Genomic DNA, 21735 nt, shown 5'->3' with positions numbered 1-21735 from the left:
AAAAAGGATTTGCATTCAAAAATTGTACAACATTCTATAGTGTGGGGAAATATCTTTTCTTGAATAAATCTTTCTTCAAAAGTCATTTACATTGCACTGTAGTTTTTTATCAACAAATATAACACAAAATTTGTGATTTTTTTATGTATTTCTACATAAGTGCAAAATTTGCATGGAATTAGAATATGGAGTGTGAAAACCAGTATGCCTTTTTCCTATTTGTTTGTCAGCTAGAAGTTTTTTGTAGTCCACTGGGGTTTTTTTTCCTTACCTGGAACTCTCTTTGCCCAGTTGATCATGTGCACTAATTCTCTGTCTGCAAGGTTGGTCAACAGGGTCATCATAGAGGCTTCGTTGAATGGTCTATTTGGGTCATATTCAGAATAAACTATGGGTGGCTCAGCTTCCAGCAAGGCACTGACCATCTGTTCTGCTGTCAGGGACAGGGCTGGACTGTTCTTCTTGTTATGTTTAACCACCAGTGGACTTGTCCAAAGGGTGGGAGCTCGCAGCTCTGTAGAAGAAGCCTCCACATTTCTGGAATCCTGCTCCTCTCTTTGGCGTTTTTGTTTCATCATTCGCCCACCTCTGCGGTCTTTCCGGATTCCTAGAGACACACAATAACATAATGAACTCCTTTCCCCAAACATATGTATTACATACACATGGCTTCAGCCAATCAGCAGCTGCTGTTAGCATTAATTATTGATTTATTTTTTGAAGACTTCTTCCTATATATGGAATCTTACATCAGTAGTTGGAGAGAAAATCTATTTAAAAAGCATGGCGTCAGGAATAGTGCACTCCTTCCTAAAATTCCGATCAGTTGGGCTTACAAAAGAGTTTAGATTAGGGACATTGTATAACTGCCTTAGCCCCACAAAAGGAAGTCAGTAATCAGAAATAAATATTTCTTTACAGTATAAACTTCAAAATATATCCCAATCTCCAGCAGACAACTATTCTATAAATGATCAATGACAACTTAATAATGTGGGTGGGCCGGATGGTTCACAGAAGTAGCTCTCAAAAACTATCCAAGAAAGTTTCAATCAAGTTCACCAATTATTTTAATTAATCCTATCATCTCATTCCTGAGCCTGTGATCTTCATAATTACAAAAGAAATATCAAAAAAAGTTTCCATTATAAGATGAGCGCATACAGCAATAAAGGATGCCATATAAGTAGATAAACAGAAGTAAGAAAAGGAAAGATAACTGTAGCCTCAGAATATAATGTGGGAGACCTACTGTCAAAAGGCTGTAATAACTGCAACAGAAACTGTTTCTGTCATTACTGCACATTTCTGCAATGTGCTTAGCACTGTATGACCCTGAACCTTGCGATATTATCAAGTCAGCCACACCAGTTAGAACAACATAAGACCTTACAGTGGAACAAAATCTCCCTTTGTGGTAAGGTTACAAGAAAAATATAATGATAAAGCCCACGTGGACTCCAACCATAAAGTGAAGATTAAGTCTGGCTCTGAATGGAGGAGTCACAGGCATTCTGAGACTGAGTTAAAAACTTAAATCAATCATCAAGTGGAGGACAAGCAAGCAATAAGGAAACCGCACAAAGAAGTGAACTGTAAGAAGAAGGCAGTTTATGATGGGGCTTATTTTGGAATTCTCAGGCAATATGGAAAAGCAGCACTATTCCCAGTTTTAAAACCAAAGAAAAATAAGTTTCTATAGAGAAGAACGAGGCAAACTATTCAAGAAATGGAGAAAAGAGAACAATTAAAAACTAACGAAACAAACAAAACCAAACCACCAAACACAGCTTTGAGAAATGCTGGGACTTGCAAGCAACCAGTACAGGTCTTCTTGATGGGTAGAGGAGTGGGAAACACAATCTTTGCTCAGTTTTTGTTACACCACAAAAATTTAAACCTTTAGATTCCCTGTCTTTGTTAGCAACATCTTAATCTCACGTCCAATATTCCTTCATAAAAATTTTGTATCATACCAGCAGATGTCCTTTCCAGTCTCAAAGGAACAGAGAGGATCTTTCACATGTGTTTGCCTTTCTTTGAATATGGTGATATTTTCACTGAATTAGTACTTGAAGATTAAGCACTCCTCATCTAATTCATTCAAAATCTAGTAGGCCTCCTGATTCTATTCTATTAATCTTTCCAGATAAAATGAGTTCAATAAATCTTTCATCACTCCTATTACTTAACCTTTCTACATTTTCCCATTCATTAAACTGGCTATAAGCCAAAAGTCCCAAGTGCATTGCTGCTCCCATTTTTCATTCAGCAATGCCATTTTTTCCTACCACTAAATTGTTTTTATTTGGGAGAAGAGGAGGAGATTCTTGCTATTAAGAAAAATATGCAGGACTTATTTTGGCAAAAGCAATCCTGGAGTTATTCTCATTAGTAGCTTACTTCATTGCAATACTCAATAGCATGCATGCTCTATCTGTAACAGTTATTTCTGTTGCATGCTTTATATCAATGTAAGGATTTTTAATTAAAATTGCCCTGTGAAACACGCAGATATAATCATGTGAACAAAACCACATGGTTCATACACACTAATGCATTTGTTAACTTTCTCACATCCCAGATTCCACAGCTGCCCATCTAGCAATTTCCTTTGGAAGAGTTAAAAGTATTCATGATGCCTGTACTTTCCAACATACTCACAAATACGTGGACTCAAAACTGACATAATTCAGAAACAAGATCTTGGGGTTAGAATAATACTATAAAAACATCAGATAAGTTAGTTTAGAAAGTAAATAGAAGGCTAGAAAATACTAGGAAAGGAAGGGAGGACAGATCATCTTCATAAATCACAGATTTTATTAACTCGTGAGGCAGACTACAATGAACACTGTCTGCAGTTTTGTTCTTTCTACCTTAAAAAGGGAAGTAAAAAAAATGAAAAGGAATAAGAGGAAAACAAGATGATCCAAAGCATGAAACAAGTTTGGTGCAAGAAATAGCTAAATTAACTAAGTCAGTTTTGGCCTGCAAGCCAGATGCAAGACTACAAAACCAGGAGTAGCAAGAAGATGGATAATCCAAACACTGACGCTTCTCTTCTGATACAAGATAGTATCAAATGAAGCTATCCCATGCAAGGTTCAGGACAGACAAGAAGAGGTGCTCTTACACACCATGCAGAAACAAAGCTGAAACCGTTAATACACTAGAAGTTGATATATGTTAGAAAGCTGTAGGTCAAATTTCACAGAGAAAAGTATCCATTAAGGGTTAATAAATACAAATAAGGCAACTTTGTCTTAAATCTGTACAGCATAGATTATTGGAAGATCAGAAAGGATATTTTTGGTTCTGCTTTTTCTTATTGTGGGCCTGCCTTGTATAAGTCAAACAAGGATATGATAAGAATTTGACATAATAGAGAGAAGGTGGCAAATGTAAGCACCTTTATCTGCTTACAAATCAACTAGATTTTAAATAAGACCAATAGTTTTGTTTTCAATTTGTCTGTAAGCTACCCATTGGCTCTTCTTCACCTTGAAAAAAAAAAAAAAAAGGTGCACTGAGTAAAGTTGAACATAACCAGCTTGGAGGAGATGCCCCACACAATTTTATATTTATATTCTTACTTTGGAATTCAAAAAAAAAACCAACCAAACATAGTAAACCTACACTGGATTTTGCAGTGACCAGATCTGAAAAAAAAAATCAGTAAGAGTATGCATTCCTTCCACACCACATCAGCAGCTTTTATGATGACAGACAGAAAGGTCTTTAAATCTGTACAAGTACCTTACTGATTAGAGATTTATAGAAATTACTAATAACTATTCACCTAACCTAGATGGACAAGCAACATAGTGATTTTATTATTCATTTTCTTGGACCAAATAGGAGCGAGTATCTCACTGAAAAATGCAGGTGCCTCCAAATCTCCTTCACCTTAATCAAATTTTATCTCTGTTAAAAAGAAATAATAGTGATGCACAGTCACTAATCCCAAAAAAGACAACTCTATCAAGCTACAATTTCATTGCCAAAAGCACAATGATCCTGTAAGGTTTTTTTTAAATATATGAATGCATTAATTTTGATTCCACAGTTTGGCCAATAAAGGAATCTGATTTGACAAATGATACAAGAAACAATATTCTACCAAAAATGGAAGTACTATGTATCTTGCAAAAGGTCTAAAACAATTTCCATTTGATTTTAAACTCAAAGTGTCAAGATTCTCAAAGGCAGTTTTATAAAGCTTCATATGTAAATTTAGTCAGCTTTTTAGATATGAAGGCAGGTTTCAAAACTGCTGAGTAATTAGATATCCAATCAGTGCAACCTGATCAGCATTAACGTTGCATATGGACCATGGAGGCGACGTTAAACAAATGAAACACTTGTCTAATATTTTCCAACATGTAGTTAAAGTAAAACAAAAAAAAAAAAAAATTCCAGATTATAAAAAATAAAATAAAATACTAAAGTAGGAATGTGTTGGATGAATATTAAATCTCAACCATCCAACAGCCAGCTTCTTCCTACCTACTGCTAAGAACAAACTACACCTTCATATCTTCAGTATTATATAAAATATTGAGGAATATTTAGAAGAAGAAGAGGAGAACAAATAGAATAAAATTTACTTTGCTTGGTGTGAACCACAGAATTATGCATTTTAGATTTAAAGATGTATGTATAATCTCAAATTCTACTCTACTTAAATATGCTTCCCATGAACTGCTTTATATATTTATTCTTCAATTTCTTTATTATTAGAAATCTTATAGAAATTTTTATCAAGAACACTTATTGTTTTTAATAAATGGGAACAGATTTGATAAAACCCAATAAACTTTTCTTGGCACTAAGACTGAAAAAACTTGGTTATTTGATAAAACTGAAACAGACAAGATATTTTTATGTCCTTCCTATTATTCACTATTCTAGAAATCCTAAACACAACAGCTGTTGCTTTTTGTCATCTGCAACACCCACCTGCTATCTGGAATACTGATTGTGCTATTTTCATTAACATGATACAAAAATGCAAAAGACTTTCATCTTCTTTTTCCCCCATATGCACAACATTCACTCTGCTTGTTCATGCAAGGGGTGGGTGTGGAAACTGGATCTACCTGTCACTTTAAAGTCTATTCACTTTCAGCCTATTTATTAACCCATCTCTTCATGCTCCATTTCAGTTTTGCTGGAATTCCAAATAACTTTCCAATAGCAGCAGGGAAAAAAACACAATAGTTATTTTCTACATATAGAATCTTTCTTTGAAGGTTAAAACTTTCAGATGAATTGTATGTTTAACCTCATCTTTTTTTACCTGTAAATGAAGAAAAATAAAACATTCCTCAATATTTCTGAAATGAAATCTACCCCAAAAGTCTACAGAAGCCTAGTCCTTTAACTGTTTTAGTATGCAGATTTTCAGAAAATCATTTTTTTTACTACCTGTATCAGTGGTCATCAATCACTGAGAAGGCTCCAGAAACTTTGCATGTAGAGCCCAGCCTTATAAACACAAGTTCTCCTTGATCTGCAACCTCCCAGATGACCTCAGAAAAGGTGAGACATCAACCCTGAGCAATGTCCACAACCTAAAAAACTTTAGACTTCATTTAAGTTTCTGTTTCAAATACATCTCTGTGCTTCACCTTGGCAACAATCTGCACAGTTACTAGTATCATGATACATATTTAACACTGTCAACAGGAACAAACTTTTGCAGTTTTCTGGAGGGTAAAGGATACTAGTAAGATCATACCATAAGGTGGTTCACTATAGTTCAATAATTTCTGTATTTTCTAACATTTGAGAATTTAATTTTGAAATTTTAATCAACCATTAATATACTTTATTAATATATATCATGACTGTACATATCATACACAGAAATTGATTTTTCCATCGATTTAATTATAGCTGTCATTGCATGACACACACAAGCCACCTGACAACAACACTGCTCTAGTTTGGGAGAGGACATAACTTATTTTCTAGAATGTAAGTAGGCAGAATGCAATTACAAAAACTGAATTTAGGCAGGAAGAATATCTCTTGTGTTGTGATAAGTGATAAGGGTGTTGCAGCTGTGGCATTTTTCTCAGAATATCCCATTTAGTAAAGTTGGGTTAGTCCAATATTGTTCATCTTAGAAGAACCTTACAGCAACATGAAATTAAGATACTTTAAAATCACCAGATTTCTTGCAAGAAATCTAGAAGTTCATTATAATTGTGTAGTTAGACCATAAAAAATATATTAATTTCTGAAGCAATTTAATTTTTTTACACTCTGTCAATAAATGTGAAAAGCACAGCTGTCTCTCCAAGACAGGTGCAGGAAGCGCATGTTGCTCAACCAGAAGTGGTGGCACATTTGACTTTAGAATTCCAGGTCCATACAGTGGGATGAAACAGTATTTTATCCTAGAAACAGACATATAACATCTATTGGAAATAGGAGGTTTTATTTCACATTTTATAAACAATTTTACTTATTATTAGACATGATTTCTATGTGTATAATCAAGTAAGATTTTCTTTTGCCTCCTGAGAGAATACTTGGGAAAAGAAAGATGACTGATGAGAGCTCTCACTCCACCTCAGGAACTGATATTTGCAGAAGAATGAGGGAGAAGGAGAAAATTTTTTCTTTGCTACTCTTCCTTATTTTAACACTCAGCTTTCAAGGAACTTCTCCGCCACTTCTCCTTCTAGCCCTGGAAGATAGGGCTGTAGCATCTAAGAATTCACAGGAAAAGCATAACGGGTAGAAAGAAAAACTGAAACAGCTAGAGAGAGAATTGATGGACATCTGAAAGGGGGAAGACAACTAAAGTGATGTGTGGAATGGCATTAATTAATGTTTCTAGCATATATTTAATTACCAGGACATAATTACTGGATTGGGAAGTAATTCTAATTGCTGCCTGCAATTTTATACACTTGCAGAGGTAATATACTCCATTCAGGTTAATTACTAACATCTTTTTTTTCTGGTGTATCTTTCTTGTTTCAGAAGGAAGACCTGATATTTTCTTTTCTTTTTATGCAATGACTGAAACAAATAAGTCTATCTAAATAAAATACTTGCTTTAGGACATAGCAGTCAGTTTATCTGTGTGTCTTTTCCTTCAAAAATTTTAACTGTGTCCTCTCCTTGCACTTGTTGAGTTTATACTGCACTACAGGTTTTTAAAGTACTAAAAGAGCAACTTTCTAAACTTTACTTTCTTTCATGGGCAATGCCTTGACAGAAAGACCTAGTCACTTGTCTCTGTACAATACAAATTAGGTGTGTATTGTTTATTGGGGGTGCTTTTTTCATATAATCTACAGTAAAATTCATATAATCTTTATTTATCTACAGTAATTTTCTGCTTTTAGTAGTTCTCATAACATATATCAATATAAACCTCATATGAGTAGGCAAAAATGTAACTGGTCACAGATTGTAGCCGTGATAAAGCTGTGAGATATCCAGTATTCTGTTATCAGAACACATTTTAACATCTTTCACTTGAAGATCTCAAGGATCTTTTATTCATAATGGTTTTAACTTCTCAAAAACACAAAACATTAAAATCAATGTACAAAGACTTAAAATCACACAGTGACCAAGCAAGAAAATTGAAACCAACACCTCAATCACCATTGGTAAACCTTGCCCACCTCATGTTGGTATGCATGTATGGGTTACTTAACAAACATTTCAAACTAAAACTTTAGGCACACAAAAAGTTTTCTTTTTCTAGCATGTGCTAGCCATGATGCATGCAAAAAACTGTGATGTCTGTAGATACACTCTTGGCTTCCACATTGTGATTCAGTGACAACAGAATGGCTTTTTAACAAAAATAACAGAAGACTGTTTTAACATTGGTGTTTCCATACAGTCAAAATTTGAGTAATGGCAAAGTAGTTTTCTACTGCTGCAAGAAAAACTTCTATTCACTCCAATTGCATTTTAGATTCTCTGCTTCCTTAGGTTACCAGAAGATACCTGGTTTAGAGGGGAAGTCCAGGGAAATAACAAATCCATGAACTGTTAAATCCTGTGCCCCTTTTTGACAAAGTACCATCAGAGAAGCAGCATGCTTTTGAACTAAATATTAATTATTCAAAATATTTCAAATCATAAACAAAAATAATCTCAATCACAATATCCAGGTTTCTTTTGTCCCCTAACTGCTTAGAAACCCCATAAACATCATGGAAAATGTTTCACTACTGTTCACTGTCTTTCCATTACTACCAACGCCTTGCCATCCTACAGTTCCCACACTCAGTTCTCTCAGGTGGTGATAACAGCATCAGTCACTGCCTCAGTCACAGGCACAAGAATGTAATTACTGCACAAAAGTCATTGGCACACAACTTAGAGCTGTACCGCTAACCCACTAACGGTGCGCGGGCAGCACTCTGCGAATCCTTGCAATAGGCAGCACTCTACAAATTAACGTCCACTTAACACATATTCAGATAGCCTTTCAAGCATTTAAACTAGTGGAAACAAAGTAGATTTGGAAACTTGACAAGTTAAAACATAAAGGCAAGCTAAGTGCCAGAACTGGAGAACCCTAGTTCGGTTTCTAGGCAGCAAGTATATAAGCAATAGCTTCTCAATTGTATCAGCGTTGTTTCATGTCTTACTGGAACTATTTTGCAAAATAAATAACTTCTAACCCAGGGAAGAATCTCCTACTTAAAAATTGTTTGCTCAGAAGTTAGATTTTAGCTCTGAAGATTTTATTCCTTATTTGTGGCTTCCTGGTAATGCAGACTACTCCTTTTACTGCTTCCTTTCCATTTCAGCAACACATCTGCTGCGGCTTCTAGGAGCAACAGGTTCAGAATAGGGTTGGTGGAAACATTATGGGAAAGGACAGTCTTATGCTCAGGAAACGTCTGCAACACCTAGCTTAAACAGAATTACAAAATTAAGACATTTGGCTCATAAGTAAATTGGAAGAAAAAAGTCAGAATAGGGATAGTGAGTGTGAGGATGGTAGGGGAACGGTGCTGGAACCCCCTGTAGCAATCAACACTCTGTGTGTGGCCACACTCTGAGGTGAAAAAAAAAATCAGAAGGAAGAAAAAGGAATTACTTTTGGGGTTTTTTCCTAAGAGGACAATAAAAGATGGATCTATGATTGGTTTTGGAAACAGTGATCAGTAAATGATTTACTGGCTAACCTCCCAGTCTGGAGCAATCTTTGAACCTGAGGTTCTTTGTCTACAATTCTACTCTTCATCAGCAAACCCCAGATGATAAGAGATATTTGACACTTCTAATATACATGCACAGCCTTGCAGCATTACCAGCCTGTAATTTTGTCAGTTTGTCAAAGCAGTATTTTAAAAGTGCTTGGAAACACCTTCTCTTCTAAATGATTTGTTACTCTTCAAGACTGATCTACCTCATCAGAATTATGTTGAAAGTTGACAGAGAGAAGGAATATCTAGTGTTTTGTAAAACAAACCCTTCTCGATAATAGAAGACTAAATGTATGTGGTAAGTAAAAGAGATCATAAATAAGAAGGCATCTTTCAGAAAGCCAGAGTCTATAGCCTAGTTGGTGATCAGAGTATTAAAGGAGCAGGCAGAGAACAGGCTGTGGCAGAGAAGCCAGACGAATCCTTTACACAAGTGTTCACAAAGGAAGAAACAAGATTTTTCTATGCCAGAAACCCTTAATATGGGGAGTAGAGGAACCTTTTTGAAACTGAAATGAGAGCTGAATAGGCTAGAAACCCAAAAGCCTCTGTCAAATGTCCTAATACAGGAGGCATTTACTAAACTGCTGGAGAAGAGGTTTGGGACTCAGTCCAGACTCCCTTTGGTACCATTGCTGCCACTGGCAAAAGCAAGTGATTGCAAAAAGAAAACAGTGTGAACAAGCCAACAATTCCCTTATGGGAACAAACCTAAGCACAGCTGGCTTTAAAGTCTAAAAGGTGGATGCAAGCAAGGTAGCTGTCTCCTAATGACTTCTTATTGTAATTTTGCTTTGCAGATAGATCTCATTAGTCATACCTCCACTGAAGTAAATAGTTTTTTAATGCTTCAGTGTAAATAAAATAAAATCCTACAGCTTCCTGTAAAACATAAGGTCACTGTAGCTGCTGTACATAAGTAGAGGTCAGGAATATAATTACATTCTTGATAGACTTATAACAGATGGAGATTGCTGAAGCTATGACTGCAATGAAGGTCCTAATATTGTAAAGTATCTTGGCATGATGGTCCTCCCAAGGTGATTTTGAGAGCTTTGAGATTTTGAGAGCTTTTCTTCTTGGTTCTCTCCACATAAATACATTATTTGATCACAGGAAAGTAACACCACTTTCCAAATTCAAATTTTATAGGCTTAATAAATTACTTCTTTTGAATATGATTCAGACAATCAGCCCCTTTATTTCATATCCATTTCTCTTTTAGAAAATCAAACAGAATTGTAAATTGTGCTGAAAACCCAGGTGGGTTGACAATTACTTTAAATGAGAAACATTGTCTGAAATCTTCTAAAAAAATTAATCAGAATTTAAAGTCTAATCTTGAACAGGCTTGCCTCAAGTGACAGTGCTTAATAACCTGGTTTCTGACAAGGATAGCTAGACACTCAGTAGTATAAATTAATAACAGATTCAAGTTTGGTATGTGCGCCTGGATGTCACAATTTTTTCTGCTCCTGAATGGTTGATGAATGCTGTACGACTGTTATGTGGGTGTTTTTTTCAAAAAATACCTCTTGTTTTTTTCCCAACTGGGGCTTTATTCTCCTCCATAATCAGGACTACCTTCTTTTAAAAAAGAGAGAGAGTGAGAGAGAAGCCACAATGGGGGGATCCAGAGCCCAGAGCTTGCATTCATATATTCTGGTTCAGCTCCTGGCTCTGCCACTGGTTTGCTCAGTGATCAAGTCACATTATATATTACAGTGCACCCAAAATTCCTATCAGCTACTATGCAGATCATAAAACTGGTTTTCTACATAAAAACATGTAAAGTTTTTAAAGACCTAGTGGCAAAAAATGCTGTTAACAAGCAGGCAAATTTAATTTCAGGTCTCTAATGACTATTCATAACTCAGCTTGAAAATCAATTTTCTACTAATTACAGATGAAGGTGCAAGACACGATTCATCCTAGTCTGTATTTTGGCATTCAATCTTTGGCATTCATAACACATATTTTAAAGAGCATCAGAGGATATACAGAAGAGAAGCAAGAAGTTCAATTAATTCATCATTCAATTTAAGCCCTTCCAGTGCCAACACTGCTGCACAAATCATACTAAGTTGTGGTTACAGTAAGTATGGCAAGTATGGCAGCAGCCCCGTTTCTTGGCAATATTTATAGTGAAGCCATTGACATTTCAGGGGTCACAATAAAGCCTTTACAGGAAACATACATCAACCATGATTTGGAAAAGCCAAGTAGTTTTAGGAGCATGAGTCTATTACTATAATCCTCAAAGATAGCAAGAAATTGTAACCGATATGTTTTAGAAATAAGATAAATTAGGGTATTGATGCCATTCAGCTTGATACATCAGGACTGATAGTGTAACAATTGAACTGTAAATGCCTAACCAAATGAAGAACCAGAAGCTCTAGTACTCTAGGAATTTCTCAACCTCAGCAAGACAACACCAGCTGTTCTGGCCTGGATAGGCTTGCTCAAAACTAGTGAATGCACAGTGACACCCTGAGATACCCATAGTATGAATAAATGGCAGACAGAGGTAGAGACACAGCAAGGATCCTAGACTTCATTTAAAATTAATCAGCAATTTAAATCAGGCTACATCACTGCTGTATCTATTTCCAAGTAATATCACAACTAAAATAATTCCTAATCAGGAATTTTTAAGTAAAGGATAAAAAGCAAATGTAAACAAATATATAGATATAATTAGCTTTTCAATCTCAAACAACTGTTCAAGCGTAAGGCATCAAAAATTCTGCAATATTAATTTTTTTTAATATAATTAGCTATAGCATATAAATAAGCATGAGACAGGTTGTCCCATTTCCACTAACTGTATAAGGTCTTAAACAACCTTGTCTAAATTCAGTGTTGAACCTGCTTTGAGCAGGTGGCCTGACACAAGACCTCCTGGAGTTCCTTCTAGCCCAGATCATTCTGTGAAGTGGAATAGGAAAATATGGTATTTTTGGCAAAAGTGTTTACAGCAATGGTCTCTCTTTCTTATTTCTGGGGCAGAACAGTACAATATTATATTTTGGGACAACTCAGTGGCAACAATCCAATTTGCATGGGCACAAATTGGGGAAAAAAACATTTCATTAAAAAGTCTGGTTTCAATTCCATCTTCTTTTCCAGGAGGCTGTTCTAAACTCACAAAACTTTGCTTCAAATGCTGTTAGAGTACATGCTTTCAGCCCATCAATTACATCTTAAAAATGTACATTTCCTCATACATTTATCAGGCACCACCTACACAGTTCTTTGGCTGAGTACAGAAGAGTACATCTAATAAATATCATAAAGGTTCTCCTTAGAGAAACCAAAATAGTTTCATATTGTAAATCCATTTTTCTTCATTCACTAATTTCTATTTTTAATTTAATATTTCATTAAAAGATAATTACATGGAAAACTAGAAAGTCTGGAGCCCTTCCAGCAGTTGCATCAGACATCGATTTACCTCTGCTTTTGAGAACAATTTTAGTAACTCTCTAGCCTTTTAGCATCAACAAATATAGCATTCAGGAAGGAAGGATAGCTACCTCCATTTAAAGACAAAAATCAGCAAGGTTCTTCTCTGAGAGGATTGCTTTTTTGCCAAAGGTTTTTTTTCTTTCATCTGTAAAAATTTGTCTTAAACTTCAGCAACGTTGTCACACTGAACCAGAATGAATTCCCATGTGGTTACAGGTGGTAACTATTTCAAGAGAACGTAAGAGAAATAATGAAAGCCTCCAGATTCTAGACTCCAATCTACAGAAGTTAACGTTTCAGGCTATTCAAATACAGTAAATACCCCTGGTCGTACACATGATCACCATCTGGATCTAGCACATGAGCACTCAAATCCTTGATTGCCACATTTTATGTGACCTGAGGTTGTGAAGCCATCAGCATTTGACAATTGATAGAGTCATGTAGGTCTCAGTGTGGCTAAAAACAGACTATCAGGGAAATAATTTTGTTTTGATTAAGGATCTAGCATTTAATATTAGGGCAAATTTTTGCCATAGCCACTGATTCCACTAGCACTCTGTTGCTCTGATCCACAGAGCACTTGATGTTAAATTTGCCTTGTCACACATGAAAGGAGAGGAAGAATGTAGCATGTCAATGCCTAGAAATCCCCATTCATTTGCCACAGTATAATAATACTTAATTAATAAATAACAATAAAAATAAGATACTTTTGATTTCAGAAAATGATGTCCTTTGGAGTTGAGTCATCAGAAAGCTATTGAAACAATGAAGAAATTAAAAACTAGATCTGTATTTGAGCAGAGATCACCTGGACTATATGTATGGTTGGAGCTTCAGGATTGTGACTCCTGTAAAAACTCCATTTGGAAGCTGGGATCCCACATCATGTGAAATAATAAGTTGGAATATACTTCTCTAAACCAGAAGAGAAACAATCTTCAAGAAAGCATCAGTGGATAATAAACAAAAACAAGGCTATTTTTTCCTCTACCCAAGCAGAAGAAAGAGGAACACGACAAGGAGCTTATTCCATGTGATCACTTTATCCTCAGTACAAACAGGGGTGCACAGACTAAATAATAATATACAATTTTAAGGTCTTTTTGGCTTATTCAGAAAGAGTGAAGCATTTGGACAAAATGTAACAGCTATAAATTCTGCCTCAGATGCTGACTACACCAGCAGAGATTCTGGCAATCTAATTGTCTCTCAAAGCAGCACAGTAACAGATGCAGAAGTAAACACTTGTAAACATAAAAGGAGAGAAAGAAAATAACTCTTCAGTACTGAAATAAGTTTTTAAAAGATGAAAGAGCAGTGGGACAAAAAAAAAAATTTCCTCATAAGAAACTTATAAATAAATGTTCCTACAACATAGCTCGAGCCACTTGAAGTTTGCATTTTTTCTGAATGAATCCCCAAAACCGTATTTCTGTTGTGTCCACTCTATTAAAATAATATATATTAACTTTTTTATGCTGCATTAAGTGACCTTCCATGAGAAAAACCTCAGTAAACATAGCTCATTGTCTAAAATTAAGCAGAGATTTAATCAAGATTTTATCTAGCTTCCACCATATTTATTTAAACTCAATAATTAACATGTTATTGCTTAGAAGTTACATGATAGATAAAAGTGATAAATTAGTAGCTTTGACAATTTATTAAGAAAACTTAGCTAATTCAGTGCAGAAGGGAGAACGAGATTACATTTAAAGAAACAAAAGATTACAGCTGTTTTCCACTGTGTCTAAAAGGTATATCATTGTAAGCAAATTGTGGAGATATATATATTTGTGAGTGAGATACAACATAACAGAATATTTTTCAAATGTATGATAGAATTAATGCCTTTAAACAAGGCAAATCCTTCAGTATGAACAAAAGATTATATAAATTAAAAGATCCAATCAAGAAAACTATAAATTATTAGAGAAAAGTGTGGACTTGCTTTACCTCACCCTATATTAACTTTACCTTTCTTGAATACTTCATATGCAGGCATGCCAGATTTATAACCTGCAACTGAAGGATCTTGAGAAATTTTTCCCAGATTTCATAAAATAAAAATTCTTAAATTCTTGCCTATGAACCAGTGATGGACTTCAGTGCATTATTAGTGGTCCTATAGGAGCAGGCAGAATTTATGCACCTGATCACCTTGTTTGTAAATTGTTAACTTAGTTTAAACATACAAACAACAACAAAAAATGAAAGGATGAAATCCACAGGACTTTACTTAAGTGAGGGCCACTGCATGAAATAAAAGTTCCAGAACATCTATATTAGAAAGAAAATTTGAATTAAATTGCAGTCTCCTTTTTGGACTTCTTTAATTGACAGAATGCTAGTTGAGAATTCTGTGCAATTTTTATGTGATTGAAACAATTATGTATGGAACAGTGAAAAACCTATTATAACATGTATCTTAGAGAAGAGATATGAAAAAAATCAAACTGATACACTGGATCATTAATTAAAACATATTAGTGTAAATGGATTGAAATGTGCTGAATTAAAAACATACCATCAACATAAAACATAATTATATACCTTAACTATGATCTGGCATATGTACAAGTGCCAAAGCTAAAGCTGCATGGCAAATTTATGTATGGAATTTTCTGATTTTACTTTGTGTTATCTTGAACTTTAACTTCTCCAGACCATAGCTGTGATGCTAATTATATACATTTTACTTTAAAAGAGTTCTAGCCACGTACACCGGGATGTTTCGACAAACAAAAAAACTCTGGATCCATAAACTAAATCTTATGAAAAAACAGCTACTGTCTTAAGTGTTAGAACTCAAAAGAGATTTGACACCTTCCTCCTGCTTGCATCCCAAAACTGAGATTAACAAAATCAGTCCCAGCTCTTGCCTAATCTTTGAGTTAGGAAAAATGCAGATTCAATCTTGAAGTGCAGCAACAACTGATTAGTTTTCTTTTACTCTTTACCCTTTCCCCTTTACCCTTTCTTCCAAGATTGCCAGACAGCCTACCCTGACTGGACTTACAAACAATCCTTTGCTGTTGCAATGATAAACATGATGAGCTACTCCTCTCTCTTGTCCCAGGTTCTTTGAGGAATAAGTAAACTTTAGGTGGGTCAGAGAAAGGGAGAACCAGTCTGTAATTTAACAATTATCTTCTTTCATGCATAAGATATGTTTTCTAATCCTTTCCCTTCTAAGTACTTACTAATTTGCTAAATTTTCCTATAGAAATAGGTTTCAATACAGCTAGCGATTACTCTTCACTAACAAAAGCAATCTGAAATTTTTAGTATGCTACAACAAGGTTTTCTTCTGCTTCAGAGTGAATACAAAATTTTATGATTTCCTGTTCTTAAATATTCTTAATTCTTAGGAGCTTGGCTTTTTCAAAGGGATTAAAAATAGCTAACTTCTGTCTGCTTTTGACAAATATAAGGTGCTGTAACATAGAGGAGAAAGGCAGGTATCATGATTGATCTAAAACTGTGTTACTAAATAACTCTCCCATCTAAGAGCATACTGTAGCAATTGTTCAGTATTGTCATATATTTCTAATTTTGCCTCCAAAAGTTAAACAATCTGTATATAAATAAAGTAATTCAGTGGTATTCCACTTCAGCCTAAGCATTCAGTGTCTGATTCTTCTTCTCTGACATCATTATTACATAAGTATGTTCCAAGAAAGTGGCATTTATCTGTTTTTATAAAATGAGTGAGACTTTTAATATTTTTGGGTGAAATTAATTCACATATAAAATATGTGAATTATCTGATATTCTTACTAGTGAATTAATAAAATATGTGTACAGTACTGGAATAGAGGAGTTGACTTTGCCTTCCATAATGCACAGAACAAGTATTACATATTCAGAAGTTTATTTTAATGAATATGGACTGATTTGAGACAGTGCTTTTCATATTGAACTGCAATAAGCTACAAAATGCTACAAAATCTTTGGTTAAATTTCATTCATCATGATCTGGAGTCTACCATGAGACACCAAAAAAATAATGAATTAAAAATATTAAAAGAAAAATCCTAACTCCATCAAAGTCAAGGTTCCTATCAATTTTGATTGGGCAAGAATAATAACATGGTATATGGGAGGTTTTTAATTTTTATTTAGTAGCTTTTTAATTTAATGCACTTCAGCTCAATAAAATCAGTTGCTTCCTCCTTTAGGGAAAGTATCAGCTGTCCAATGAACTTAAAAGACAGGAAGGCAGACACCAATGCTGAGGATCTGTTGATTGCTGTGTACGTACCACCTTTCATCATTCCCACTTCATAGCATTTTCTTAGTCGGCAAGCCTGGCAACTCTTTCTTCTGTTCTTGTCAATGGTGCACTGGTTCGTAGCAGGACACATGTAGTCATTGTGCCCTGTAAAACCAGAGGGAAAGTAAGGGCACAGTTATACACAGACAAAGCAAAACTGCCTATAACATCCACTTATTTTTCATTGAGTATTTAGTACAGCATCTAATGTTTCAGGAAGGTAGGGTTACCATTGTAATCTATCATAAAAGTATTGATATGGATAGTGAAACTAACACCTATTCACAATACATTTATTCACAAGTTCTTTGAAAGTACTACTAAAAACACAAATTACAACTTCGTTAAAACAATTAAATAATGAACAATTAAAGCACTCACAAAAGCGGATAGATTGACATGAATAAGCCCCTTGACTTCCTTGCTCTTAGCCTGAGAAATACAATGCCATCTGGCCCATGTGCCTGTGTTGATGTTTAACCAATAGCCTGCACAAAATCGTTAGAGGTCTGTAGAATTAAATAGGTCTATGTACAGAGTATTTTTTTGGTATCTACCACAATCTGGGGCAGTTAAGAAACAAACAACAATAACATAAACTAGAAGCAACAACCATTAATTAATCGTATCTCAGGGATAAATCAGTGTCTAATGCCTATTTCATGTCTGCTGATATATGCAAAAACTTTTTGTTTTTAAATTACCATATGCTACAACCAAGTTTGGTACTGGTATCTTTTCCTTCAGAGCTCCACTTCCTCATTTTTTACCTTCTACATCTCAATTCTCATTACAAACATTTTCAGTGTACCATAAATTGTTACTGTCAACAAGCCTCTATTCCACTTTTCTCTTAAAAAATGTGTGCTTAAACCTGCTATAAAATTATTTTCCAACCATAGACAAGTTTAGCAAGGATAAAAAAAAACTATCCAAAATGATCTTATTGGTGCTCTGTATTAATCTAAACGCAACTAAGGTACAGCACATAACGAAACAATTTTACTGCAGAACTGTTTGTTCTTTCTTTCAGGTCAAGGGATCAGCTTGAGGTAGAGTAGGGTGTAGGTTTGACAGAGGCCTTGGTCTCATCAAATCATCTAGCCTTGACTAGAAATTAGAAAATAGAGTAAAAAATACTATCAGATTACACCAGGAACATCTGCTCTCTAAGTCTACATAACTGGGACCCAAACAAAATAAGCAGTCAAACTCTAAACTTGTTAATATGGTGACAGCTAGCTACACACTGTCTCAAATAGACAGAATTATTAAATTTTAGCTCTACTTGACAGAACAGTATAATACTGGAAGAATCTGAATCCACAGGCTTTGCTCCAGGACTGCGGTAAAGAGGTAGAACAGAAACACTACCTCGACCTTCAGCATGAAAGACCATTTTAATTTTCAGTTCCTATGGCAGGATACAGACTGTTCTATATCTGATTCAAAACATTTCATATGTACAGGAAAAAAATAAAAAATAGAGTCAGAGAGAAAACAGCCTCAATCATACAAAAATGCAATATCTACAGGGAAAAGTAGCAAAAAGGGAAAGCCATGTTTTTATGAAAAAGGACTTTTATTAGGTCACACTATACAACACCAAAAGATTGTAGCACCTGATTTCAGTTTACAGCCATGTTTTATAAGCCAATCTCTGAAACAGCATGAGAGAAAGACAGAAAACTTTAATTATTCTTTTAAAAAACACAGTATCTGATATTCTTACTAGTGAAGTTAAAAGGTAAATTCACAAGAGGAATGAGATCAGGCTCTGGATTCAGCAAATAATTCAGAACACCGATTAACTCTCTGTAAAATAAGCAGATAAATGTTCCCACTTAGGTCAAAGCTGAATACGTTTACTACCTTTGCTGGACTGGCTAATGCTCACAAGGTTCAACTCACAAAAAAAGAAAAAAAGAAAAAAAAAAGAGTGACAGTAAGAAAAAATAAAAAATCAATTGGAATCAATATCAGCAGAGCAACCATCTTTTTTCACAGTGCTTATGTGAGTAATAACATTTTCTCCTGTTCTGAACCTGGATTTCCTTATGTAAACTGCAAGTGTTTGGGAATAGGCATTTGGTTTGTAGACCAATATATAAAATAATCCTATCTGTGATAGAGCTACAGATCCTACTAAAATTAACATGACTCATATTATCATATTCTTGCATTGAAAAGTTTTATCTTAAATAAATGTTTTAAAGGTTAGCATAATTAGTCTGTTTTCATATACATGCCCTGCACCTTAGACAAACCATTCTTCTTTTAAAGTGCTTAACAGGCTTCACAGAATAAAACCTGTAAGATTTTGAATGCTAATAAAAAGAAAGATCTGTACATGAGGGCCATACTTCTTCAGATTACAAGTGCCATAGTAATATCATTGTTTAGACATCACATTAGCTGTAAATCTAGGAAGAAGATTATGCATTTAATATTTCTCATAATTTTTGGTTTACTTTAACCCACATGCCTTCAGAAGACTGGAAAAGATGTAAGCAACCAGAAGAATATATTTGATAATTAGAGTATTAGAAATAATTATTAAATTAATCAGGGAAGAAGAAAGAAACAAAGGGAAGAAGGAGGGCAAGAACCTTATCAACAATACCATGATATTTCAAATATGCAGTCACAGGAAGTGAGGAAGAAAGTTTCCTTTGCAAGACACAGACAAAGACTAGAGCAGCCCATCTTGGGGTGGTATGGAAGGGGAAAAGATAGAAGAACAAAATTAAGGAATAGGTAACACACAAAACCAAGTTTTATTTTAAATTGAAATAGTATAGCACAATAACTCTGCTGTAAGGTGTATTGTGTTTTAACTACGCTACCTTTAAATTTATCCTTAAAGCTCTTCTCTCTGTAAAGTTGATTCTGAACAATCTGAATTCCTAGAAGGGATTTCTCACTGGTAGGAATCACCAATTAAAGTGGGACATATCAACAGGTGCCCAACCGCCCCGTACTTCTTTTTCATGGTAACCAAAGAGTAATACATGCTATAAGAGAGGCGAATTAGACCATTTGGACAGTTGGTATCACAGAAATATGGAAAGGAAAAAAATGTCTTCAGTGATCACTGATACTGATAAAGGGAAGCACATGCCACTTGGACTCTGTGATCTTATTGGGGGTTTTTAAAATAAATTATGAGGTAACCTGCAAAAAAATAAAAGCAGCGAGTTTAATAGGGTAGAGCCCCTAGTTTTAATCCCTCCATGTGTATGACTTGCTCTGTCATGAGCTACAAAGAGTTTAAGGGAACTACTGGAGGAGCTCAAGGAGGGCAGTCTGGTTTTCTCATGATATCTCATACATAATACATTTTAAAACAGTAAAAATATCACTAAGTAATTTTATAGCACTTTATTATATGCTAATGTCTTTCCAAAACAGGGTGCAAAGATCTGGCTCTTTTCTCAAAACACTAATTTTAGATGTGACAATCTGTATAGTAATAACCAACAGCAGAGTGGGGCAGGATTAGGAAGTAAATTGTCAACATGAAGATAATGGCTGAAATTAGGATGATTTTGAGTTTATTCTAACCCAGTCTGTCATAATCAGAGCTTTTTCTTACTGCACTGGCAATTTGGCTTTATCTCATCACCATGAGTCATGTGGTTAGTATTTATGTTCAGAAACTCATCACTGTCCACATAAGTGTTCTCAAGATCATTGTGGTGTATGCAACAGCAGAACATGCTTGAATCTGAGTAGGTAGATGATATATCTGTGAGGGCTTCAGTCAGGAAAACACTCCATATTTCTTTAAAGTTAAGTGTTACTACATTCAGCAGAACATTTAAGCGTCTCTGTACTTCTAGCAAGTAGTCCCAATACTGTATATATGGTTAAAGTTAAGTACATGATTGAACGTTTCAATGAATTGCAGCTTTGAAGAGCTGCAATTCATTTTGTCCTTGACCAGCAAGGATGAAAATTGGGGTCATATTAATATATCAGTGTCAATTAACACAACAAAGAAATATTTTTTTTAATGTGTAAACAGTTGTCGTATTATATTCCAATAACCATCAAGATTAGCATGATGGAATGATTAGTTTAAGCAGTACAAAAGTTGTAAAAGAAAAATGAAGTAAAGAAACTGACATGTCAGCATGCCAGCTTAAAAATGCTTAATGACAATTCTACAAAGCCAATAAGGGAACATTTTTATCAGGTGAATTTTGTACTGATGTATTTTAATTGACTCATCAAAAATTTCAAACAAAGCCTGTAATAATTATCGTCCTTTAATTATTCTTTTATTTTCAGTCCTCATGTCACACAAATTACTTAAACTATTCTTCATGTATCTGCATAAGCATCTGCCAGGTTAGCTGTTACCTGTGGAAGCACTAGGTCCTTCTACAGTCTTATTCTGACAGTGAAATTAGCAGAATTTCATACATGTAAGTGAAGGGAAGGCTAGAGTGCAGACTTTATCTACATTTTAAGTGGATAAAATGTGGATAAATGATGAGTGGGAAGATTGCAGATGAAAAACAGAACTTTTGAAAGAATAGCCTCAACAGCAAGTGGAAAATTTTCATAAACAGTAAAAAGAAAAAAAAAAAATAACACCAGGGCATTGCATATGCTAACTCAGTATGAACAAATGTTGAATGTAAAATAAAAGTTATACTGATGTTAAGTTAGAGTGCCCCAACAAAACTGCACTCATTGGTTTTAAAATCTTACTCTTTCCTAACAGGTTTCACAAAAGAACAGAAGGTTATGTCTAATTCCTTTATAAGCATAGACACT

The 21735-nt window shown here is 34.7% G+C and overlaps 1 protein-coding gene across 1 annotated transcript in view; it reads right to left on the bottom strand.

Moving 5' to 3' along the window:
* Positions 1-271: 271 nt before the first annotated feature.
* LOC104532872 (estrogen receptor) overlaps positions 272-21735 on the bottom strand; it is a gene marked incomplete at its 3' end in the record, with an annotated part of 63250 nt that continues 41786 nt past the window's right edge. The window contains exons 3-4 of the mRNA XM_010178187.1: positions 16939-17055; positions 272-607 (exon numbers count right to left, since the gene is read on the bottom strand). Coding sequence (XP_010176489.1) covers positions 272-607; positions 16939-17055 — 453 coding nt within the window. The remainder of the gene's footprint in view (positions 608-16938; positions 17056-21735) is intronic.

Source organism: Antrostomus carolinensis, unplaced genomic scaffold (genome assembly GCF_000700745.2).
Source record: "Antrostomus carolinensis isolate BGI_N321 unplaced genomic scaffold, ASM70074v2 scaffold2321, whole genome shotgun sequence".
NCBI classification, from domain to species: domain Eukaryota; kingdom Metazoa; phylum Chordata; class Aves; order Caprimulgiformes; family Caprimulgidae; genus Antrostomus; species Antrostomus carolinensis.
This window is presented reverse-complemented; position numbering and strand designations above follow the sequence as displayed.